Genomic DNA, 21,288 nt, shown 5'->3' with positions numbered 1-21,288 from the left:
AGAGCTCCAGAAACTAGAAATCAATAAAAGATCTTGTGATGTGTTATTAAATTTATTTATTGTGATTAAATTCACACACTACCTTAAAAAGTTCTCCTTTAGGGTATATTTAAGAAATTGTTTACTATTTAAACCCATGAAGTATTGAAAATACATAATTTTAGGACTTAAGACTGTGCTGGATCTAGTTACAGTTTTAAACCCTCAAATAAAGTGTTTATATTGTGTTGTATTATTTTCCTCTCTGGATTCCCAATCAACTTTTAAATGTGAAAGAAAACCAGGCATAACACATCAGGAATTTACGTATTTATTGTAATCAGCAGAAAACTAGAAAAAGCAGTTTCCTTTAAAAAAACCTAAATTTACCTTCCAACAAAGACTCAGACTATAAAGGCATGTTTCTGTAGCCTTTCACTGAAAGGCTTTTAAAGAGTGGAAGGGTTGTCTTCTCAATTTGATGAAATGAGAGTGCATCAGATCTCACTCCAATACAAATAGCTGTGCATTGCAGAGTTTGTTCTGAAGAGCTGAAAACACCCAGAGAAAAGAGGAGGAAGAAAACAAGAAAAGGAAGCAAGAAAACTGGAAATGTCACATGTCAGTGACGCAGGGGAAGAGAAGGAGAAAATAAGCTGAACTGAGGAGAGAAAGAAGAGGTGCCCTTCCCTATGTCTTTACATTTTGTGGTTCTAGCAGCAAAAAACAAGGGAACTGAATTTTGTAGGAAAGCACTGGACAAAAAGCTGGAATCACCAAGCACAGAGAAGAATGGCTTGCCCAAATCAGAGTTGAATTCACAGGGCTGGCTTGATCCCTGGCTAAGAATAGTTACTTCCAGTGAGTAATGCTTGCCCAAAAAAGCATTCCCCATCCCCCCAAAATGCATTGTCTCTCTTGCAGATTTCTCAGGAAACTGATTAAGCCGGCATCTAGGATGCAGTGATGGGAACAGGAATTAATGTCAAATGCAGATAATGGTTTATTGCTGTTGCCAGAGGGATGTCTTGCAAAAGGTGTGAGGCCTTGGTGTATTTGGGTGTGATTAATGGAAGCCTTTTTGCAAACTTCATGCTGAGAGTTATGATTAGAGTCCCTCATTATGGTCTGGGACCCAGGGTCAGACCGGTTAGGATTTCAGAGCACCAGGTTACTGGGATGCATGCAGCATCATACCACTAGGTACCCAACAGGGATTTCCTAATAAATGGGAGCAGGTTCAGGCACAGGGACTTAAGGACTGGAGCTCTGGACATTAGTGACTGTACTTTACTTCTGCTCTGGCCCTGAAAGACTCCACATTTTCCCCAAAACCCTGTCAGTCAGCCAAATTGGTTCTCACCACCACAGGGAAAGGATGTGCAGATGGTGGAAGTAGCAGGAGAACTGGGAGAAGGATTTAAGCTTGAGTAGGCAGCGCTGATGGATGATTCATTTATTAAGGGAGTCACACTCAAGCAAAGCTGCTTGTTCAAGGGGCTCCTCATCAGTGTGACTCAGAAGTTCACAGCCTGGCCCCAAGTGCTTCAGAGCTGTCACAGCAAGCTGATAACACTGCTCTTGGTAATATTCTTCATGAAGAACTGAGACAGACATACCACAGCCATTGTAACGTTGCATGCTGTACTTGTGGGGCATTGCAACCAAAAGTTTGTGTGCAGTTGGCCTTGAGACTTGGACTGGGCTGCAGACAGAGTTCCAGAGCATCTCTCTGTTCAGGCTTGATGTTCACCCCTCAGACCTGAGCTCTGTGTGTCATTTCCCTGCAGTGTGGGTCCATGCAGGCACTGATGAGCATCTTGCATCCCTGGAGCACAGGAATGCCCTGCTGCTACAAGCAGAAAGCAGGTGCCATCCCCCGTGCCAGGCTGCCATCCTGTGCCTCTGCAAGCTCTGAGTGCCTTGTCAGTGAGTGGGGAGATGATGCTGAACCTCTCAGATGCTCCCTGCTGCAAGAATGGTGAGGTGGGAGAGCCCTCAGAAGCTGATGGGAAGGTTTCCAGTTGGCAGCAGTTTGGAAAGGTCTGGTGTGCAGTTTAGTGCTGGATAATTAACTTTTATCTGAAATGTTTCGTCCTGGGTGGCTGCAGGCTGCAGATGAGGGGATGGAGGAGGAGGGCATAGGTGGGCACAGGTGCACCCTCAGCTGACACTGAATCAGAGGAAATGGGGAAATCACTGTGATCATTCAGTTCTTATTATTATACAGGAAAAATCAAACATTGGGGAGCTCAGAAGAAGCAGCCACCATTTTTTCCTTTTCTTTCTACGGTATTTTTATTACTCTTTTTTCACTCACTTTCATCTATGATGATCATTTCCGGAGCCTGTTTTACAATGTGGAAAGTATTTGAAGTGGATTATAAAAATCTATGAATGTGCTGCACAGGCATATTTTAAACTCTTAGTATTTCCCTGAAGGCATGCTATCCCACTTCCAGCTTCTTTAAGACTGTGAAGGAAATTATTGCCCATGCTGTCTATACGACATTTTACAAGACTTTCTAACTCAAGACAGAGTCAAAAGCCAAGACAGATCTTCAAGCATCAACTGAGATTTTAAAATGACGTTTTGTATTTTTTGCAAAGAAAGAGCTATTAGACATAGCAAATAATAACCAGAAAGAGCAGCTGAATTATGCACCAGCCTCTCTCAGTGATGATACTGATAAAGCAGTTGCATTACACTGATTTTAATGGCATACTCACTCAATCTGGCTTAAAAAGATCTTTTTATTTTGCAAATCAGATGAAAAGTTGGTATCATAGAGTTCACAGTTTGATAATTTTCCGGTGCTATTTTAGGTGAAAGCATAATTATTTATCACTTTCTGAGCGTGTAAGGCTCACTCATACATAACTGCTTTCTGTAAGGCAGCAGTTGTTTTTAAGAATTTTCTGCACTCAGTGTAAGTGTCAGAAGAGAAAAAAACAAATCTGACCTCTATTTGGAGCTGCCCTCCTTTGAGAATACACTGAAAGTGTTTTAGCTGTGATTTACATTGTTTTAGTGTGCTAATACTATAGAGCTGATTTTACCCTGCCTTAGATGGGCAGCAAGATGAAAGGTTTATGTGGCTGCGTTTCTTCTGCTTAAGTTTTGTGTGTGATAGGTGATGAACTACAGAAGCAACAAATGGATGCCCACTGACAGCCTTGAGGCAAACAGAGGTAAATACTTACAGCAGAAAGCAGTGGTATTTTTTGTTGAAGTGTCGAGGCATGACAATTTCAGATGTCTCATCCTCTGTCCCTAGAAGTGTTGAAGGCCAGGTTGGATGGAGCTCTGAGCAACCTGGCCTGGTGGAATGTGTCCCTGCCCATGGCAGAGGATTGGAATGGAATGCTGTTCAAGGTCACTCCCAACCCAAATTATTCTGTGGTCTGTGAAAGTGTCTGCTGCAGAGTTCATGACCAGGGAAATGGTAAAACATAGCATAAATGTTTCTTCCTCAGAGATAATGGGGAGAGAAAAAACACCTATTAATCACCTCTATAAAAGTTCCTATCTCAATGTGGCAGTACAGAAATATCCTGGGTAGCTGGTATGGTTAACAATACTCCTGTGGCATCTGATTAGGAATCTTACATCAGCAGTCAACACAAGGAAGGCAAAATGATGATTATTCAGTCATCCTTATGATCATCTTTTTATATACATGAATTATTTACAGAGTACAGGGTGCTTACAAGCTTGTTAATTAAAACCTCCTTTTTCACTTCAGTTATACCCCTAAGATTTCTTCCAAGCATGTCATTCTTCTAAAGACTTTTATTTCATGTTCATTAAGCCATATTTTGTTTAATGTTTTCTTCCATTATCTAAACTGAAAATCCCTTAGTGTGGAGTACTCTTGGGAAAGGATTCCTTCACAATGAGAGTTTGTTTTTTGAGAGATAGATGGGTGGTGGGTCTGTTTTGGATATTGATGCCCAGAATCCCCAGGAATGCTCAAATATTTTTTTCAGGTGCTCTGTTATCTGTCTACTCTTCCATTTTCAGTGTGGCATGCTCATTTCATCCTCTCTTTATCTTGCCCACTGGTCTTTGTTCTGAGGTCCTGTTTTCCTCTGTAGGATACTACAGATCCTGAACTTACAGAGTCTGTGAACTGCAGGAAAAGACTGCAAGGCTCTATTGTGATACAAGTGATCAGCAACATAAATTGCTCATCACTCACTGTTCATCTGCACTGAAGAGCACCAAAAATAAGGCACTTATTTATAAATAGCTCAGCCTGCTGGATTCCAGTGAAACACAGTTTTGTATCTTCCCACCATTTTGACAGTGCATATAAATATGTAACATGCAGTTATGTGGAAGTGAGCTGTGCCACGATGTCGTCCTGGGGTGTTCACAACCCTTACAGGTTTATAAGTGGCAAATTTAGACCCATGGTGGGATGCAGCAGTGCCACATGATTAGCAGAAGAAAGATGTTCTGTTTGACAGGGAATAGGAGCTTGTTGACCAGCTCATACTGCCCTTGTATTCCTGCCCAGAACTGTACTTTAAGAGGAAAATGAAGTGAGAATTCACAGTGAATAATACATCTGATATAATCACAGACATTTTATTTCTCTGTCTGAAAACCACCTGAAATTTCTGGAACAAGCCAGAACAAAGGAATGGCAGTATCCCAGAGCCTTACAAAACATCTATGGGAGTACTTCATTTCACTTCACTAGCTTTGAGTAAGGACCAGTTTGAAATATAGTTTTGGTTGTCTAACTAAGCCCATGATTTTTTTTTCCCAGTCCAATAAACACAGGAATTGGTGATATACATGGAATCTGGAAATTGCAAATATGTCAAGTGTTTGGTTTTGCTGTGCATTTTCTATAAGCATTTGTCCTAGTGTAATTTGATTACTGAAGTGTTCATGAAAAGGGGAAAACGTTCTTGTTGAGGAGAACAAAAACAGCTGAAGTGAATATTTTCAGTTGTTTGAGTGCCTGCATGCTGTTTCTGATGCAATTGGCATGATTTTTAAAAAAAGTATTCAGACTTCATTTAAGTGTGGTATTGTTTTGCTTTGAATGAGGAACTAGTCCAATAGGATCTGTGTTAATTGTTGCTGTGATAATAAAAATATATTCATAAGCAAGCTTCAGACTTCTGTCAACTCTAACCTTTAATTTTACCTGAATTTGTCTTATTTTCACCAGAGAGCTCCCACTTTGCCTAAAATCCTATAGAAGGCAATCCACTAACTATGATCAAGAGTAATTCAGACAATCCATCTTTTCGTGGATCCATATTATGCCAGCACTGTGAGAGCAAATGCATGTCTTCCGAGAGTCATACAAAATTATTACAATTTTATTGGAGAATAATAAGCAGCAAAATGGCTTATTATTGTCAGTAAGATGAGGAGAAATGAGTCTGCAGTCTGACCACTGAACAGGGGACTCAAATGGGAAATTCATTCCTCTTCAATACAGTTAAAATCACAGGAAAGTACACTGGACTGAGTACTGGAATAGCTGCTGGTCTACCAGTCCAGGCATGAAGAAGTCCAGATGTATTCCTGTGCTTTGTCAGAAGTCTCCTCTGGAAGATTAAAAGTTGCCAGGGAATTACCCATGACATGTTGCCTGTCTATAAACAATGACTGCCCAGTGTGACACTGATGTGGCTGCCACTGAAAATGTTTTGTGGTGCTGTGGCATCCTTTAATAGAAGATCCTTGTTTCTTGAGTCTCCCTTTGTTGCTTTTATTCTCACTGCTGGCTGTCTGTTTCACTCCAGTTTGCCACATACCTCACAGAGCACTTCTGGGGTGTCAAAGCTTTATTGCAACAACATTCAATTCAGGTTATAGTTTTTCACTTTCTTTAGTTCCATCCCAGGTGACTGAAGTGTGTAATTCTGCACATTGCTCCAGTAACTGTAGTACATTCCCCATCCCTGGAAGTGTTCAAGGACAGGCTGGACAGGGCTTGTAGCAAGCTGATCTAGTGGGAGAAGTCCCTGCCCTTGGGACTTCCAATCCAAACCATTCTACGGTTCTGTATCTTATGCTGACCAAGACTTGCACTCAAGTGCTAACATCATGTAAACAACGAAAGCTGAAATGTGGAAAGAAATAAAATCCTGACATTCCTGTGGCTTCAGGGAACATACTTTCTTTTTGTGGCAGTTTTTGCTGGAGGTTCTCTCTCCCTGAAGCAGTGCCGTTTCCTGCAGAGAGAGCGACAGCAGTTTGCAAGCTCTTGCCAAACTCTTAGGAGTGGTGATCTGTCATCCCTTCCTCTCAGGTTGTCTGGGGGAATTAGATACTCCTCTGCAACACTCCCCCTTGTTCAGAGCGTTAAAAAGAATCGCGGTGCCACAAATAGTCGCTGCGAATTCCTTGTCCCCAGGCTTTGGTTCACCAGACTCTGCCGAGTCATCATGGATTTTTTGCATGGGGATGGAGAGATGCAAGCATCTTGCAGAGATTAGTGAGACGTGACGCTCCCGTATTTTGTCGGGGGCGCTTATCCGTGTTAAACTCCCAGGGTGTGCCTCATTTTCTCTGGTTCTTACCCTCTCCTTCAGGAGGATACAATCACCCACTCAAGGAGCAGAAATAGTGCATGACTAACTATGTCACGGAACAAATGATTAACACTAAGTAGTTTGTGCAAGCTGTTTGCAAACAATCCACGTGCTGACAATTACGCTGGAGCAATTTTGTGAATACCTAACTCAGTGTGTTTTGCATAACTCAAGACTGGCTCCCAGATCATTAAATTCATAACTTCTGTCTCGTTTGCTAAATTCATGAATGTCATTAATTCTTCGAGCCCGTAGAACTTGTAGTGTTAGACTTGACTGTGTTTATTAGTCTTGGTAACACCGGACTGGCGAAGCTGTCGGAGCGATGGTGGCTCTGATGACTGAGGAGTTGTTTAAGAGGAGTAACAGCTGCTGTGTTTCTAGAGTTTCTAAGTCGCTTGCAAGTTAACTTACAAGTTTTTAAGTGCAGAGGAGGGCAGGCTATGCTGGCATTACTGATCTGATGCTCTCAGATTCTCAGTGACACAAATAAAGATGCTGTTTGCCCCAGCTACACCTGGAAGACCCACAAGCCCGAACACTGGCTGCCCAAGTGCATCAAAACACTCTCAGAGTTCATTTCTGAGAGCTGAGAGCCTCTTTGCCAGCTGGAATAGTTTATTAGCTGTCTTCAGGGTCAAAAAGCTGACTTGTAGAGAGCGTAGCATCCATGGATCAGGGCAGAGAGAGCTGAGCCATGAGGAAGAATGATCTTGTACCTCTGTAGGAGTCTCAAGCACAGACAAGAGTTTGTTGATCCATTTGGTTCAGAATGTTTGGGAGCCTTTTGACTCTCAGAAATGTGCAGCCCAAGCAGATGCTAAAGCTCTTAATAAGGTAACTAAATGCCCAATGTTCTTGGGTAATTGGTGCTTTGCAATGAGTGTAGTGGCTTTTCAGCTGTTGCAGGGTTTTTCAAACCCTACGTAATTCTAAGGAGGAGGTACATTAATTTTTAAGGGCGATTATAAGATATTATTTCATAATAGGAAATGGAAGCAGTGGAAATTTTAAGGAATTGCAACAGAGAAGATAAAACCAGTATCAAAGCTAGATTTCGTAGGCCTTTTTCATAATTTCCATGCTGCAAAGCATTCTTCCCATCCCTAACATCCAGGCTATTAAATTGTTGCTGTTACTTTCATTACTTTCTCATAATCAAAGCCAACCCCTGTTAACCTGCCACAACCTTTCCCCTCAAACAATGTAAGGTATCAGTACACGTAAGTTTTTACATAAATAGGTAGGTTAAAAACCTTTGTTTACAGAGAAGTTAAATTGGTATTTAATTATGTCTCAACAATTTGTCCACATTCTTCTGACTGTCTTTTTCCTACAAGTGTATTGAACTTCCCTGCCATGAAAGGCCTTGCCTGGTAAGAGCAGTATGCTGAGTTATTTATGGATGGACACATTGCTTAAAGCCTCAGTTACCACTGCTCCACTGAATCTAAACATGATTCAAAGGAGGGATTAATATGTATGATTCATATTCCGTTGTTACTTACAAATCTTGTGCAGTCACTTCATTTTCGGTCCAAATGACTACGATAGGTGCAGAGAGACCAAACTGGTAGCAGTAGTCATGCAAGTATTTGTGTGTAGTAGGGACATGAAGGTGTTGTGTATTTTCTGTCAGGCATTTAGATGAGCCCAGAAGATTGAGTCACAAGTAGGAGCTGTAAATGCTCACTTGATGATCTAGCACATTATAAATCCAAGAGTGAGACAGGGATGGCTGATGATTTTTGACACATTCTCCCAAACCTTCCCATAATACTGGCTGTAAACCACTTTCTGTCCTCTGAGGCACCTACTACAGCAAGATCTTGTTTCATGGCTGTATCCAAGACTCTTTTGGAATACTGTGGACCATTAGTAACTTCCCCTTAAACTAATGAGGAAATCACAGTACCAAAGTACCCATAGACATGGGGTCCTGATGAGGGGATTTTCAGTGGGATGCTGGAAGGACACACCAATGCACCAGAGCAGTATAATGGTGCAAGTACCCAAATTATTTAACAACACATAAAACAAATGGCTGTTACTTCCCATAGTTTTTATATATTGAGGCAGTTGTGTCTAGCACAGCAAAGAAGTTAAGATTTTGGCCTTAGGGTTTGCTTCTGGCAAAGGCTTGGTGTATTACTTAATCTGGTTTTTTCCCCTTTTTCCCGCTGATCTGTGGCTGTGTAAAAGTCTGTGAAGTATTTATCTTGCTGCAAGCCTTAGGATGGGTGAGAAGCCTGGTGGTGATGTGTCCCCCTGGGGCCCTGTGTAGGGGGCTATCCCCGCGTTACAGCAGGGTTTGCTCACTGAGATTAGGCAGGGATCTCAAACTGGATTGCTCAGGTTCTATATTCAACAGCCAGACGGTGCCTCTTCTTCCTCCTCCTCCTCCTCCTCCTCCTCCTCTCCTCTGTGCCTGGTAACGGGCTCTGTGCAGTCACACACTTTAGTGGGTCGTTGCTATAACACTTTATTGGAAACTCAAATGCTTCTGCCTTTGGGGGCGGGCGGTGGGCGCCTCTTGATTACGGGATCTTGCCTGATTTTGTGGTTTGCATGCTCAGAAAAAGCAATTCCAAAACACATCCACAAAACTTCTACACACTGGCTTGTCTTTCAGGATTTTGTTTGTTTGCTTATGACAGTGTTTTAAGTCAGTATTGGGAATTTAAAGTAGGGAGCAGTGGTTAAAGCATTTGTAGTGGGTAGAAGCCACTAGGCTTTGGTGCATTTTCAAAAGTTCAGATTTCTGTCTTGTGTTGAAAGGTAGTAAGTCTGCAGCTGAGGACCTTAAAACACCACAGCTCCCAGTTTATTTGGGTTTGCCCCCTGCTGAGGAAGGAACATTCACTGCCTGATTAGTGAAAGGTAACCAGCGAGCTGAGGATGCCCGTGTAGGGTGAGACCCTCTGACCCTGGCCAGCATTGTGGGCCTCAGGTCAGCAGCAAGAGGCATTTCAAGTCCACTCAGGACAGCACATTACAGTGGCCCATCCCCTTTGTCAGCTGCCTGCATCCCATCACATGGAAACTATTTGTTTCTAAAAGAGATGTTTGATTTTATTTTTCCCTGCTCGTCCTGTGCCCTGAGAGCCAATTTTAACTCTTTTTTTTTCTAATTTCCCATCTTTCTAATTAAATCCTTGGTGTATTAAATAAGAAACCTCAAGTGAAGCTGCTTAAATTCTGATCCTAGTTTTAAGCCAAGCCACGTATACCCAAGAATTCACCTCAGAGCCATGTTTTTAATGCCTAGCCTCAGAAAGATGAACTACTAACTTAATCTACCCTGGCCTCATTTAATAGAGTTAAGAGATCAGGCTTTGCAAGCTTAATTCTCAGCTTTCTTTCATACAAAAAAATCAATATAGTACAAAATGCCCTTGTAGCTAAAATTAATCCTGTGAAACATGCCTGGAGCAAGGCCCAGCAGAAGAGGATGCAGTGATGAGCTGGTGCTGGCTTTCTGAGGAATGGGACATGGGTCAGCATCAATTTCCCCTGCTGTATATTGCCATATTCAGCTATCATTCCAGGGGTGCCCTGTGGATCACTGCTTGGTATTTCTTTGACAGGCAGAAGGAGGAGGAAACTATAGAGAAGAAGGAAACTTCTTCTCAGGGACACAGCTGCTGAGGGTATGGGGAATGCAAATGCTCAGGAAGGGTTGAAATCACTTTCAAGCCATGCTGTTATTGCACTGGTGAGTGAAAATGGTGCTCCATCAGATTTTGTTCCTTGCTGCAGGTGTTAATGGTGAATATAATCTAATTGGATTAAATGCTGTGTGCGTACACCAAGTATATCTCAGAAAGGGCAATACTGCTTTTGTAAGATGGGACCAGACTTCTTTTACTAACACAGCATCAGTCTTCTCCATACCCTCTTTTTTATTCTCCATTTCCTTCCAGAATTAATTTCTTCTTGTTCAGTCACTGTTTTGCTTATGCCAGAAAAGTTAAATCATACAGAAGGAGTACTCACAGCCTGTCAAGCCTCTGAAAAAGCAGCACCTTCCAGCAATATGCTGCAGGATGTCCATCTTACTGATGGGAAGGTGGAAGCTGCTGAAACAGGGCAAAGATGGGGGGAGTGCTGCTTCAAGAGCCCTTGATGCTGAGAAGCCCACTGTGGAGCAGTGCTTGGCAATATGCATCATAATTACAGCCCTGGTTGCCAAATTCCCTGTCAGCTCTTGTGCTGTGTTAGCAGGGGTCCTCAAGAGCAAGGCATGCGAGCAAATATTGCTCTCAGCTAATGTGAGCTTTAGAAACCCTTCCTATGTGCAATGCCAGGGATTCATTGTTAGCCTAATCAAGGTCTCAGCACTGTTAGCAAAGTGATATTGTTTGTCTCAATGATGCAGGGGAATTATGCAAGTGCCACAGCTCATTCTCAGTAACAACTCAGTTCAAAATGTTGTAGTTAGAATCCCTGCATCTCTAGGATCATTCTCTGGGTTCCCAGGTCTTTAACGAGACAGAGCACATGTGCCTGTGTGGTTTTGGGGGCTGGGGGTTGTGACTGGCAAGTAATCTGTGTTCCAGGATTTCTCTTCTATACGCTGTCTGCATGCCTACTGTATTTACTTGTCCATTCCTCATTTATTGGCAGTTCTACCTTATGTCCATTTGTGGCATGTGGTACCTTTCATATACTGCATAGTTGTCCTTTGTTCTGTGTAAATCCTGTTCTACTCAGTTCTCAAGGCTGCAGTCTGCTAGTGACCAGTAGCTGACCACTGGTGAGTGGTGATTTTTAGCCCTGGCACCTCATGGTGCCATTCTGTGCAGGCAATGGTGTTACCTTGTGATGTCACTTCTGGGGACCTTCAATATAACCCTGTTTGGTTTTTATTTCATCAGTCTTCAAACTGTTATTTCTCCATAATCCAACTCACATTTTATTCCTGCAGCAACCCTATAATGTCTTTGATCTGGGGTTGTAGGGAATCACTCTAAAAGGCTAAGGAGAGTTCTTCCATTAGCAGACACACGCACACACACACACCACACACACACACAGAGAGAGCAACCTTGTATCTGCCTAAGTTGTTTTCTTGAAGTTAAACCAGCAGCATTAGTGTGTTACCAAAATTTCTTTACAACAACAGAGTCTTCCTCTATCATGCCTCAGATGTGAGGAGCAAGGAGACAAATTCCAGCAAGCCCAAAGAACTTTAGTTACGGTAGTGTCTTCTTCAACATGCTGCTGCTCTGCTGGTTTGGCTCTGCTGCTGTCAAAAGCTGAATTCCTTGAACCAAAAATTTGGGGGAAAAAGCCTCCCCCCCCCCCCCCCCCGTGCATTGCATGAATAACAAGTGGGAAAATTCAAGACTGCCTGCTTCAGAACTCTTTTGAAATGGATCCATTTGGACTGAAAGTCAGGATGTGCAAAGCACCAGTGCTTGTGAGGTGCTTCTCTACAGAAGAGCACTCAGACATCCCTAAACAGTCTGCTGAAGGCCTTTGATTCAGAAGAATGCTGTTTCTTCTTATGGGTAGGATTAAATTTTGCTTAACACCATATTACAGCTATCCAGTCCCATAGTGGCAATCAGAAGGAGCCCCAAAAGATGCTCTTAGTGGAACAGCCACTGTGGTTTGTATTCTTTACAGGTGTGGGAAGACTTGTAGTGGGGCAGCTCCTTCTGGCAAGTCCTCACCCCCCTCCGTAGTCCATTCTGACCTCCACACACAGAAGCTCCTGGCAGCTTTTGCTCAAATATTTGCAAGGGCTTTTTGGACTCTGATGGCAATGCTGTGGCAGCTAGGATTGAACACCACAGACATGGACCCACCACTTACTCCCACCCGAATTGTGCTGCCATTTTAAAGAAACGTCATGGAGAATTAGCACAGCTCTCCCTGGTCTGTCTGTACATGCCCCTTTTTTAAACTATAAAGGGAAATTTTAGGGAAGGGAAAACTGTTCTCTCCCTTGGATCTGTATGAAATGTTCTTCACTGAACTTTAAATGTTGGAATTTTTCTTTTTTTTTTTTTTTTTTTTGCTGAAGCAAAGAACACCTTGAAGTTTTTGAAGTAGTATTACTTAGGATAATTTATAAGTGACTATTCAGATAAATAATGGACCCTACTTTCCAAGAGCAGCTGAAAGTTCATATTTTACATTGCCTCTATGACCTTGTAGAGAGAGCTGCACATATTCAGATTAGTCTGGAATATTTTTGTGTAGCATTAGAGAAAGCAACCTCAAGTCATGTCTGTCTGGTCTAATAAAAGAAATAATTTTCAAGACAAACTAAGTCAAAATTTAAATTAAGCTAACTCTTGTGGTATAGTGATTTTTAAAATCAAGTCAGTGCATTTTTAGGATTTGCATGTAAGCATTGCCTGGATGGATGCCAGGCTTCTTTTACTGCAGGAATCAGGATAGCTCTGGCTAGTCTAAGAAAGCTTTTCTTTCAGAGCATTTAAACCCTCTGCAAAAAATGGTCTTTAGTGTGGGGACCAACCCTTTTTGAAATTATGGTCTTGGTCAAACAAGGGTGTATAAGGAGACAGATGGACAAGAGAAAGAAACAGAAATTTCTGACATCATCTCACAGGTTTTTGGTCCAAAGCAGGTCTGGGATTTTCTTCCCCAGAGAACCAGAAGTCTGCATAGCAGAAGCAGCAAAGTGCTGAGGGCAGAGCAGGTTTTTTGCTATAACAGGAGCTCACCTTCCCTCCGGAGCAGCCCTGTGGGCTGGGCAGGGGCTGGGATGTGGTGCAGAGGGGGCACTTCGCAGCTGGTCAGGAAGGGGGGCAGGACTTCCCACAGTCTGTCAGCTGCCAGCACAAACTCCTTCTTCAAGTATTGCCATTCCAGCAGAGGCAGCACACATTAAAAAAATAAAATAGCATTTCCTAGCACCTTTTCTCATAGCATGAAATGAGGAAGTGCCCATAGACTTTAAGGAATTGGGCTTTAGGCTTAAATTTTTCTAATTTCAACCATGGAAAAAAATCAGTCCTCCTGGATTGAATCTGTGGCGTCAGTTTGCTCACAGCTGCTGTTGAGCTCTGTTTTAGAGCTGTGAGTCCCCACAGCAGCACTGCAAGCCAGGAGGGTTTTTTCCTTCAGTGGAGCTTTCTCTGATCTGACTATATAGCCTGTTTTCTCCTTTGTGTTTCTTATCAAAAATGTATATACTTATATATATATATATGTGTGTGTGTGTGTGTGTGTTATATATATGTGTGTGTGTGTGTGTGTGTGTGTAAGCACTGCCTTTTCCCCAAGAGTCAGAGGGGAATAATATTTTCTGTGTGTTGTTTACTTTTACACAGTTAGCAAAACAATGTTCACATCTATGCTTTTAACTCTGCTAATGAAGCTATTATAATGTCAAATAAAATGTCACCGTGACTATGCCTAATTAGCATTACAAATTCGGTTGAAGGGATAAATGACCAGATCCTTCAGGGTGCAAGTCAGCCCAGCTCCAGGCGCTTGTGCTCACAAGATTTACAAGGATAGGTCTGCAGACTGATGAAATGGAGGCCTGGAAATTGCTGCATTAATGAAATGCAAACCATGTTTCAGCTGCTAAATGAACCTGCTCTCTCAGGTGTCTCAGGCAAAGGGAAAAACCTGTCAAAACTGCTCTGGTTGGGATACAGAAAGCAAATCAGTAGTTAAGGTCTCTGTTGATAGGCAGGAGAAGAGACACATCAGACCGTGTACAGCTTAATGTTCCATGAATGGCTTGGTCCAGAGCCCACTGAAAGGCAGTGGAAAGACTGTCAGCATCTGATCCAAAGGCAGTTAGTCAGAAATTAGGGATTCGAGGTCTGTTCTTTGCCGAGTAAACAGTGAAGTCAGGTGGTCGTGGCTGGTTTATAAAAGAGGAGTTAGTGACATCCAATAAAAAATTAAGCACTCGTGGACATAGAAGATGTTTCTGCTAATGGCGCTGTGTAAACACATCATTAAAAAACAGACAGCAATTAGCATTATTCAAATAAGGTTAAATTGTGTAGTTTGAAGAAAAACTGGGGTAGATCACCAGTCTTCAATAGCAGCTTAAAGTCAAAGACATTTAAACTGAATTTTCATGTGAGTTTTAATTGTCATTTTAACTGAAATAGTCAAGCTCTGCTAATTTCAAAGGGAAGTAAAGAAGGAGTTTGCCTGAGAACTTTAATAAGGGTGGAGGAGAGTTCAATATACAGATGAAATCTCATAAATCTCTGTTCTCTGTTATTACCATGAAGTTGTACACATCTAAATTATCATTTCAGTTGTCAGGAACCTTCTCTGTGAAATTACACTGTCTCAGCAATTATCACTGAATGATTTAATAAATAATTTGTGGAAGTTCTTCATTAAAAAGCAGTAATTGTTGACTTTGAAGAGAGACAAATCAACAAGAGATATGTAAAAGCATTAAGAACACTATAATATCAAAGGCTCTCTACTGAAATGTGACTTCTGTGTATTTTTCTTCAACTGCAACCTCCATACAAATGGCAAATAAACCTTTCAAAATATAATTAGGAAGGCTTAAAATCCAAATATCTCCAAAGAAGCATTCCCTTCCCTCAGTCCCAGTACAAAGGAAACCATTGATTACTTTTCCTCCCCAACACCTACAGGGATGTTCTTATGGTGTGCGGAGACAATGAGCTGAAACCTTAGCAGAAGTAATGCCTGGTGACTAAATTTTATGTATGCTATTGTATTAGAAAAATTCTGAAGACAGGTTTGCAGTCCAATACTCTTAGTAGAGAAGAGAGACTCTGCTGCTTTTTCAGGGCTGAATGTTTATCTTTCAAGCATCTTAGCAGGGAATTTAGCAGCTAATAAATCACAGTGATGATAAGTGCTTTTGCCAGTGCATCTGTGGGCTCCTGAAGGTGATGTGATGGCTGAAGCACAGATGGTCTCACTCCGATGAGCCCTTCTACACGCAGGCTCAGTCCAAGCCAGGTTTTCCCAAATAACACCTCTGTTCAGGGAGGAGGAGTGTCTCAGCATGGGAATGGGCTGTTGGGCCATGCTGACACATCCAGGTGTGCTGAACATAGGGCAGGAATCACAGTGCTGGAGCTCCTGAGCACTAATGCTGTGGATGTGGTTCTGTGGGAGAGTCCAGCCGTGCAAGAACCTGAGAACTCCCAGTCAGGTGGAAGCTGCCTTCACCTGCATTGCTGGGTAAAATTGCTTCCATTTTTCTGGCCCTGAGGCAGAGTTCCACATTCTCTGGACTGTGTGTGCTTAGGGGGCCCAGGATAATGCCCAGTGATCTTTGGGTGTGGGTTTTCATCAGTTCAGAGTGTTCTAATACAGGAAGAATGGTTCAGTAGAGGAGCAGAAGCAGTCTTGCATTTGTGAAATTGCGCATGTGCGCTGACTTTGGCATGAGGACATAGAGATCTTCAAAGAGCTAAACCTGCTGGGGGAGGGGGAGAGACAGTGCTCACACAGTCTTATCCCTACTGGGATATTCTGGATACTCTTACTCCCCAAATGGTCTGGGTATGACAGGTGCCAAAACTAGACCCAGGATAGGGTGAGCTGTACAAAAGCTCCAGTTTGTTTTTTGTTTTCTGGGTTGTTTGATGCAGCAGTATGGACACAGCTGTTACTGCAAACATCTGTCACTCTCTGGTTGTTTTTCTGCATCTGGTAGATGCCGTAGTACTGTGCTTGAGATGTTATCCTTCTGAAATACTGAAGGTGTTTGCTGCTCCCTGCAGAGGAATGATCAGATTGTGTGCTGTCCTTTGTATGTGCACAGAGGCTGTTCTGTGTATACTGAAAAACATTTCTTCTCACTGGCATTAACACTCCAATTAACTGAAGCTTGCAGAGTTTGGCCGATGGGAGGTGAATCATTGTGTACAAAATATTTCTACTTCTCCCTAATCTTGGACAAAGAGGACAAGGCAAATCCTTTCTACTCCCATCTATTTCCAGTGAGAAACTAACTGGAGTAAATTTACATGAATATCTCATAACCTCAGAAAAGAAGTTTGCTGTGATTCACTTTGCAGGGACTAGCTTATTCAAGCCATCTTCCCAAACCCTCTATGCAGTGCTTTATTTCCCTCCTAAACTTGTCATGTGTTTTAATTAGTAGGCAATGCTTTCCAGCTCAGAACTCAGAAATTCTACACAGGTGAGCTCCTTGTGCACTGAGTAACTTGTCCTTTATCAAAGAGTCATCCCTCTTGTGTCTTGCTGGCAGTACATGATGTGCATCGATTGTGGACAGTGTTCTGTTTAATTAGCTTGTTCTTGCATCTCGGTAAAAAAAAAAAAGGGCCACAGGTACTAAACCCAAGAGATAACAAAAAGAACTGAGAACATCTTCAATTACAGCATTCTTTTTATCAAGCTCTGAATTTAAACTGTCTGGAAAACAGATTATGAGTTCATGTAGCTGCAAATTAACACAATGGGCCTGCTGCTTATTGCCAGTACATAGCTCTTCAGGGTTTGGGGGTTTTTTTGTGATTTCACCCCTTACATCTGTGTTGGAGTGCCCAGGGTTTTATTTAATAAAACTAGTGTAAATTGACCCGTTATCATATTATTCTCAATTCAGAATGACATTTCTAAGATCCATACACACTGAAGCCTGTTATTATCAGTAAAGTACTTTTAAAAACCAAAATGACATTTTTTATTGAATTTGAAAAGGTTCGATCCCTCACATAATACACATTAACTACTGAGAACATAAGAGAAGGATGAACTGATCTAAAGTGTTTAGTAACATAATGGATAAAAAGATAAAATCCAGGTACCTGTGTAGGGTAATATACAGTTTGAGTGGACATGAATACAGACAGATGCTGACATAAAGTCACAACGAAGATCTCACAGACCAAAAGGTGCACTGGAACAGACATGACATTTTTTGGACAGCCTCATGGCTGGAATTGAATGCCAGTGTAAAGTGGTACAACTTCTTTGGGAAAGCTACAGGAAAGATTGTCAGGTTCTCAACTGAAAAGCAAAAGTTGGAGTAATATATAATATGCTAGCTGAAAGCCTGGTAGAAACATTTTTGTAGGTCATAGAATTTTTTCATAGCAAATGCCAGAAATTGCTTGGATTCTTTAACTTCTTTTCTTTCTTACTAAAACTGTAAATAAAAAATTATTTTTAAGACCAGGGAAAAGAGAGGAATGAGAGTAAAGGAAAAGAATGATCAAATAATAACTACTCACCTTAAGAGAACAGAGGAGTTAGCCTCAAATCCCCCTTCGTTTTCTGGAAAAGATAAAGCCAAGGGCAATGGTGCTGGGAAACATAATGGGTCTAGTTCTGTAATAGCATCAATGACATGGTAAAAAATGAGTATGAAATGCTTATTTATCAAAAGTTTTCCAGCTCAGAAATCAGAGTCTGCATATCTTAGCCTCTTGTGCATTGAGTAACTTGTCCTGTGTTGTTGGCAGGACGTGATGTGCCTTGGTGGTAGACTGTGATCCATTTTATTAGGTTACTCATATGTCTGTAAAAAATTCCCCCACTACACACATAAAAAAAAAAAGAGCTATAATAAAAAGAACTGAGGGGGTTTCTTTGGTTTTTTTTTTAATTTTTTACCAATGAACCTTTCAGTATCCATTTGTAAATGGGTCAGTAAATGGGCTGAACTTCAGCAGTAAGGAAATACCTTTTCATATCCCTGTTAGGGGTGCAGGGAAATATTTGCTTGAGAATGCTTTGAAATCCAAAAGGACAAGTGGGTAGAAAGAAGAACATATTCTCAGAAACAGGCTCATTAATGACTGCTGCAGTTGAGTCAAACTAGCAGAGGAAGCCCATGAATCGTCCATTTAGGCTGGGTGGGTGTAAATTTTCCTGTTGCTCACACAGTTCTGTTGATTGGCAGGTGGTCACTTTGAACTAAAGGAGAGTATAAAAATTAATCAGACTCATTAGCTTGTGTCCAGTATATTTCTGATCATTGTCTTTCATTTTTATAACCACAGAACCCCCTTCACCTGCAGATGAGCTTAGAAAACTCACTGAGTTCTGATGCTGATGTCACTTTCTCGATCCTCGCGATGAACAACTGGTACAATTTCAGCCTGATGCTGTGCCAGGAGGAGTGGAACATCACAGATTTTCTCTTCCTCACACAACAGAGCTCCAAGTTCCACCTGGGGTCCATTATAAACATCACAGCAAACCTCACTTCAACCAGTGACCTTCTGAACTACTTGCAGTTTTACCTGGAGAGCATCAAAGACACGACGTCGACCATGGTGATGTTTGGGTGTGACATGGAGAAAACGCGGAGGATTTTTGAGATAACCACGCAGTTTGGTGTGATGCCTCCAGAGCTGCACTGGATTATTGGGGATTCACAGAACGTGGAAGAGCTGAGGACAGAAGGTTTGCCCCTCGGTCTCATCGCTCACGGCAAGACAACTCAGTCGGTCTTCGAGCACTACGTGCAGGATGCCATGGAGCTGGTGGCCAGGGCTGTGGCAGCAGCCACCATGATCCAGCCTGAGCTGGCTCTCATTCCAAGTACGATGAACTGCATGGACACGGAAGAGAGGAATATCACTTCAGGCCAGTATTTGTCAAAGTAAGTTTTGCCTTTTTTTTCCCCCTTAGGTAATATTTGCTGTATTGCAAGAAAAATAATTTTCTTCTCCCTCCCACCATTCTCTGTGGGTTAGCTATCATGCTGCTTACCCTCCCTCACAAACACGTTTTTTTCAGTATTTTCTCCTGCTTCTTTACTTATGGGCAGATAATGAAATTTTAACTTTGCCACAGTGGGAGAGAAGCCAGAACTTTGAGATTCTGGTAGAAGAAGACAATGTTCCACAGAAGTAGAAATCACGTAGTCAGCATAGGCTAGGTTACAGACTGTGCTCTGAATCATGCATTTATGTTTATTTATATAAGGTGGGCTACTGTCAAATTCTCTGAGATTTTGAGTGTACAAAACACAGAATATTTGCACTGTCTAAGCCCTCAGACAATACAAAGATGTGTAGTAGCCCTTGATAGTATGCTTCCATGGAAAAGAGAGGAAAAAGATGCACCTTCATCTCCTCAGAGGGTTTCTTCTGGTGAGAGCACTCAAAAGTGCAAAGTGCTGTCTCTGCTTCATGTCACTATGTAGAAGCTATTCCCAAAACTACTTGTGTGTTCCCGTTTAGAAATATTCAGTTTTTAACATACGAGTGGAAAACTTACATGGTTCTTTTTGAAAACAAGCAAAAATATCTTGGGTAACTACATTAATTCATCACTTAATCTACATCCAGCAACTGTTGCATGTTTTCCCCCCTTTACATCTGGTTTTCAACTTAAAGATTTTGTTGGACAGGGGATAAAAGTTCTTGAGGCTTTTTTTGAGAAACATAATTTTTTCTTGGATATGTCTGCTCAATCATGAATACATTATTAACAGCACTGCTCAAAACACAACCATTTGAGACCCCAACATTTCCTTAGTCCACTTGTCCATTCAGAGTCAAAAACTCTCTGTTTCCAAAGAGTGGAAGAGGGCTTGGGAAATAAACACTGGACCGACTCACAATAACCCAGTGACTTGTGATGTTTATTTTGCCAGATTATTCTGGATATTTTATCTGAAAAGTAAAAGCAGGAGCCTTCTTAGAGTAACAAGAGGACAGCAGTTTTATGAATAGGCTTTTTGAGGTTTGAAGAAGAGATTTAAAAAAAGGAAAACAAAAATAAAACTCTTAAATGTATTCGTGAAAAATAATTCATCATTGATGCTCTCTACAGAGAACCATTAGCTTTTGAAGTGTTTTGGGAGACAATATGCAATTTCACATCTGTGAAATTTCCTTTTTCCTTCATATTGGTAAAGGTATTGTGGAAGTGAAAGAAAGAACTGTGTGCTTAGCCTTGTTTTTTTCCCTATACATTTGCTTGTGAACGCTATTAAAGAGAAAATAACAGGTTAGAGAAACCCTTGTGCTAAATCAGTGCAGCTGTTTCTGCAGAGTTTGAGCGAGACAGGTACTGACGGCCAGAACTGTGTTTGTGTCAGCAGCACAACTGTTAACTCTGAGTGGTGCCATTAATTTCTCAGGTGTGGCATGCTGATGAGTGGCTTCACTGTGACCAACCTGGCCCATCTCACCAGGGGGTTTAGGTGTTTTTAGCCCCCAAAGGGTAAAATTTTTGTCTGGTGCTTAACTGCTTTTTAGTAATGAGTGCATTTTTCTGTCTTAATGAACCCAATTGTCTTGGTGGGAAGCCGGGAGCTGTCATGCATGGGGATGGAGAAGGGGATGAGGGAGAAGAAGCAATGCCTTCACCTCGCCTCTCTGCAATGGGTGGATGAACAGCAGCCACACTCTCTCGCACAGCCAGAGCTTCTTCTGCCAGCACTGATCTCATACCTTGGCTGTGCAGACATTTAAGTGAACCCAGGAGCAGAATAATGAGCTAGTGCATGGCAAAGCATGCTTGTATCTGCATGGATACGGGTATAGATGTACAACCCCCTGAAGATTTTACTGTTGTAAGTCACTGTCCATTATTCCTCTTACAATGAGATTGATTCCCTCATCTATTCTTGCCTGCTCACAGGAGCATCCTTGTTGATGGAACAAGGCATTAAAATTTCAAAGCCCCATCTTGTCTTATAGCTTTAATTAGTCTTACAGCTTTAACTCAGCTTCTTGGGTAATTTCATCAACCTGCTATTTCATAAGTCCATAAAATCACAGAATGGTTTGGGTTGGAAGGGACCTTAAGCATGACATCATT

General features: G+C 41.8%; 1 protein-coding gene across 1 annotated transcript in view; it reads left to right on the top strand.

Moving 5' to 3' along the window:
• GRIN3A (glutamate ionotropic receptor NMDA type subunit 3A) overlaps positions 1-21,288 on the top strand; it is a 67,709-nt gene that overhangs the window by 6,278 nt on the left and 40,143 nt on the right. Inside the window, exon 2 of the mRNA XM_054282870.1 lies at positions 18,513-19,117. Coding sequence (XP_054138845.1) covers positions 18,513-19,117 — 605 coding nt within the window. The remainder of the gene's footprint in view (positions 1-18,512; positions 19,118-21,288) is intronic.

The sequence above is a fragment of the Melozone crissalis genome, unplaced genomic scaffold (genome assembly GCF_028551555.1).
Source record: "Melozone crissalis strain CALT ecotype California unplaced genomic scaffold, PUWL_Pcris_2 ptg000005l_1, whole genome shotgun sequence".
Classification (NCBI taxonomy): domain Eukaryota; kingdom Metazoa; phylum Chordata; class Aves; order Passeriformes; family Passerellidae; genus Melozone; species Melozone crissalis.
Note: the sequence above shows the minus strand (reverse complement) of the source record. Positions and strands in the feature narration are given on the sequence as shown.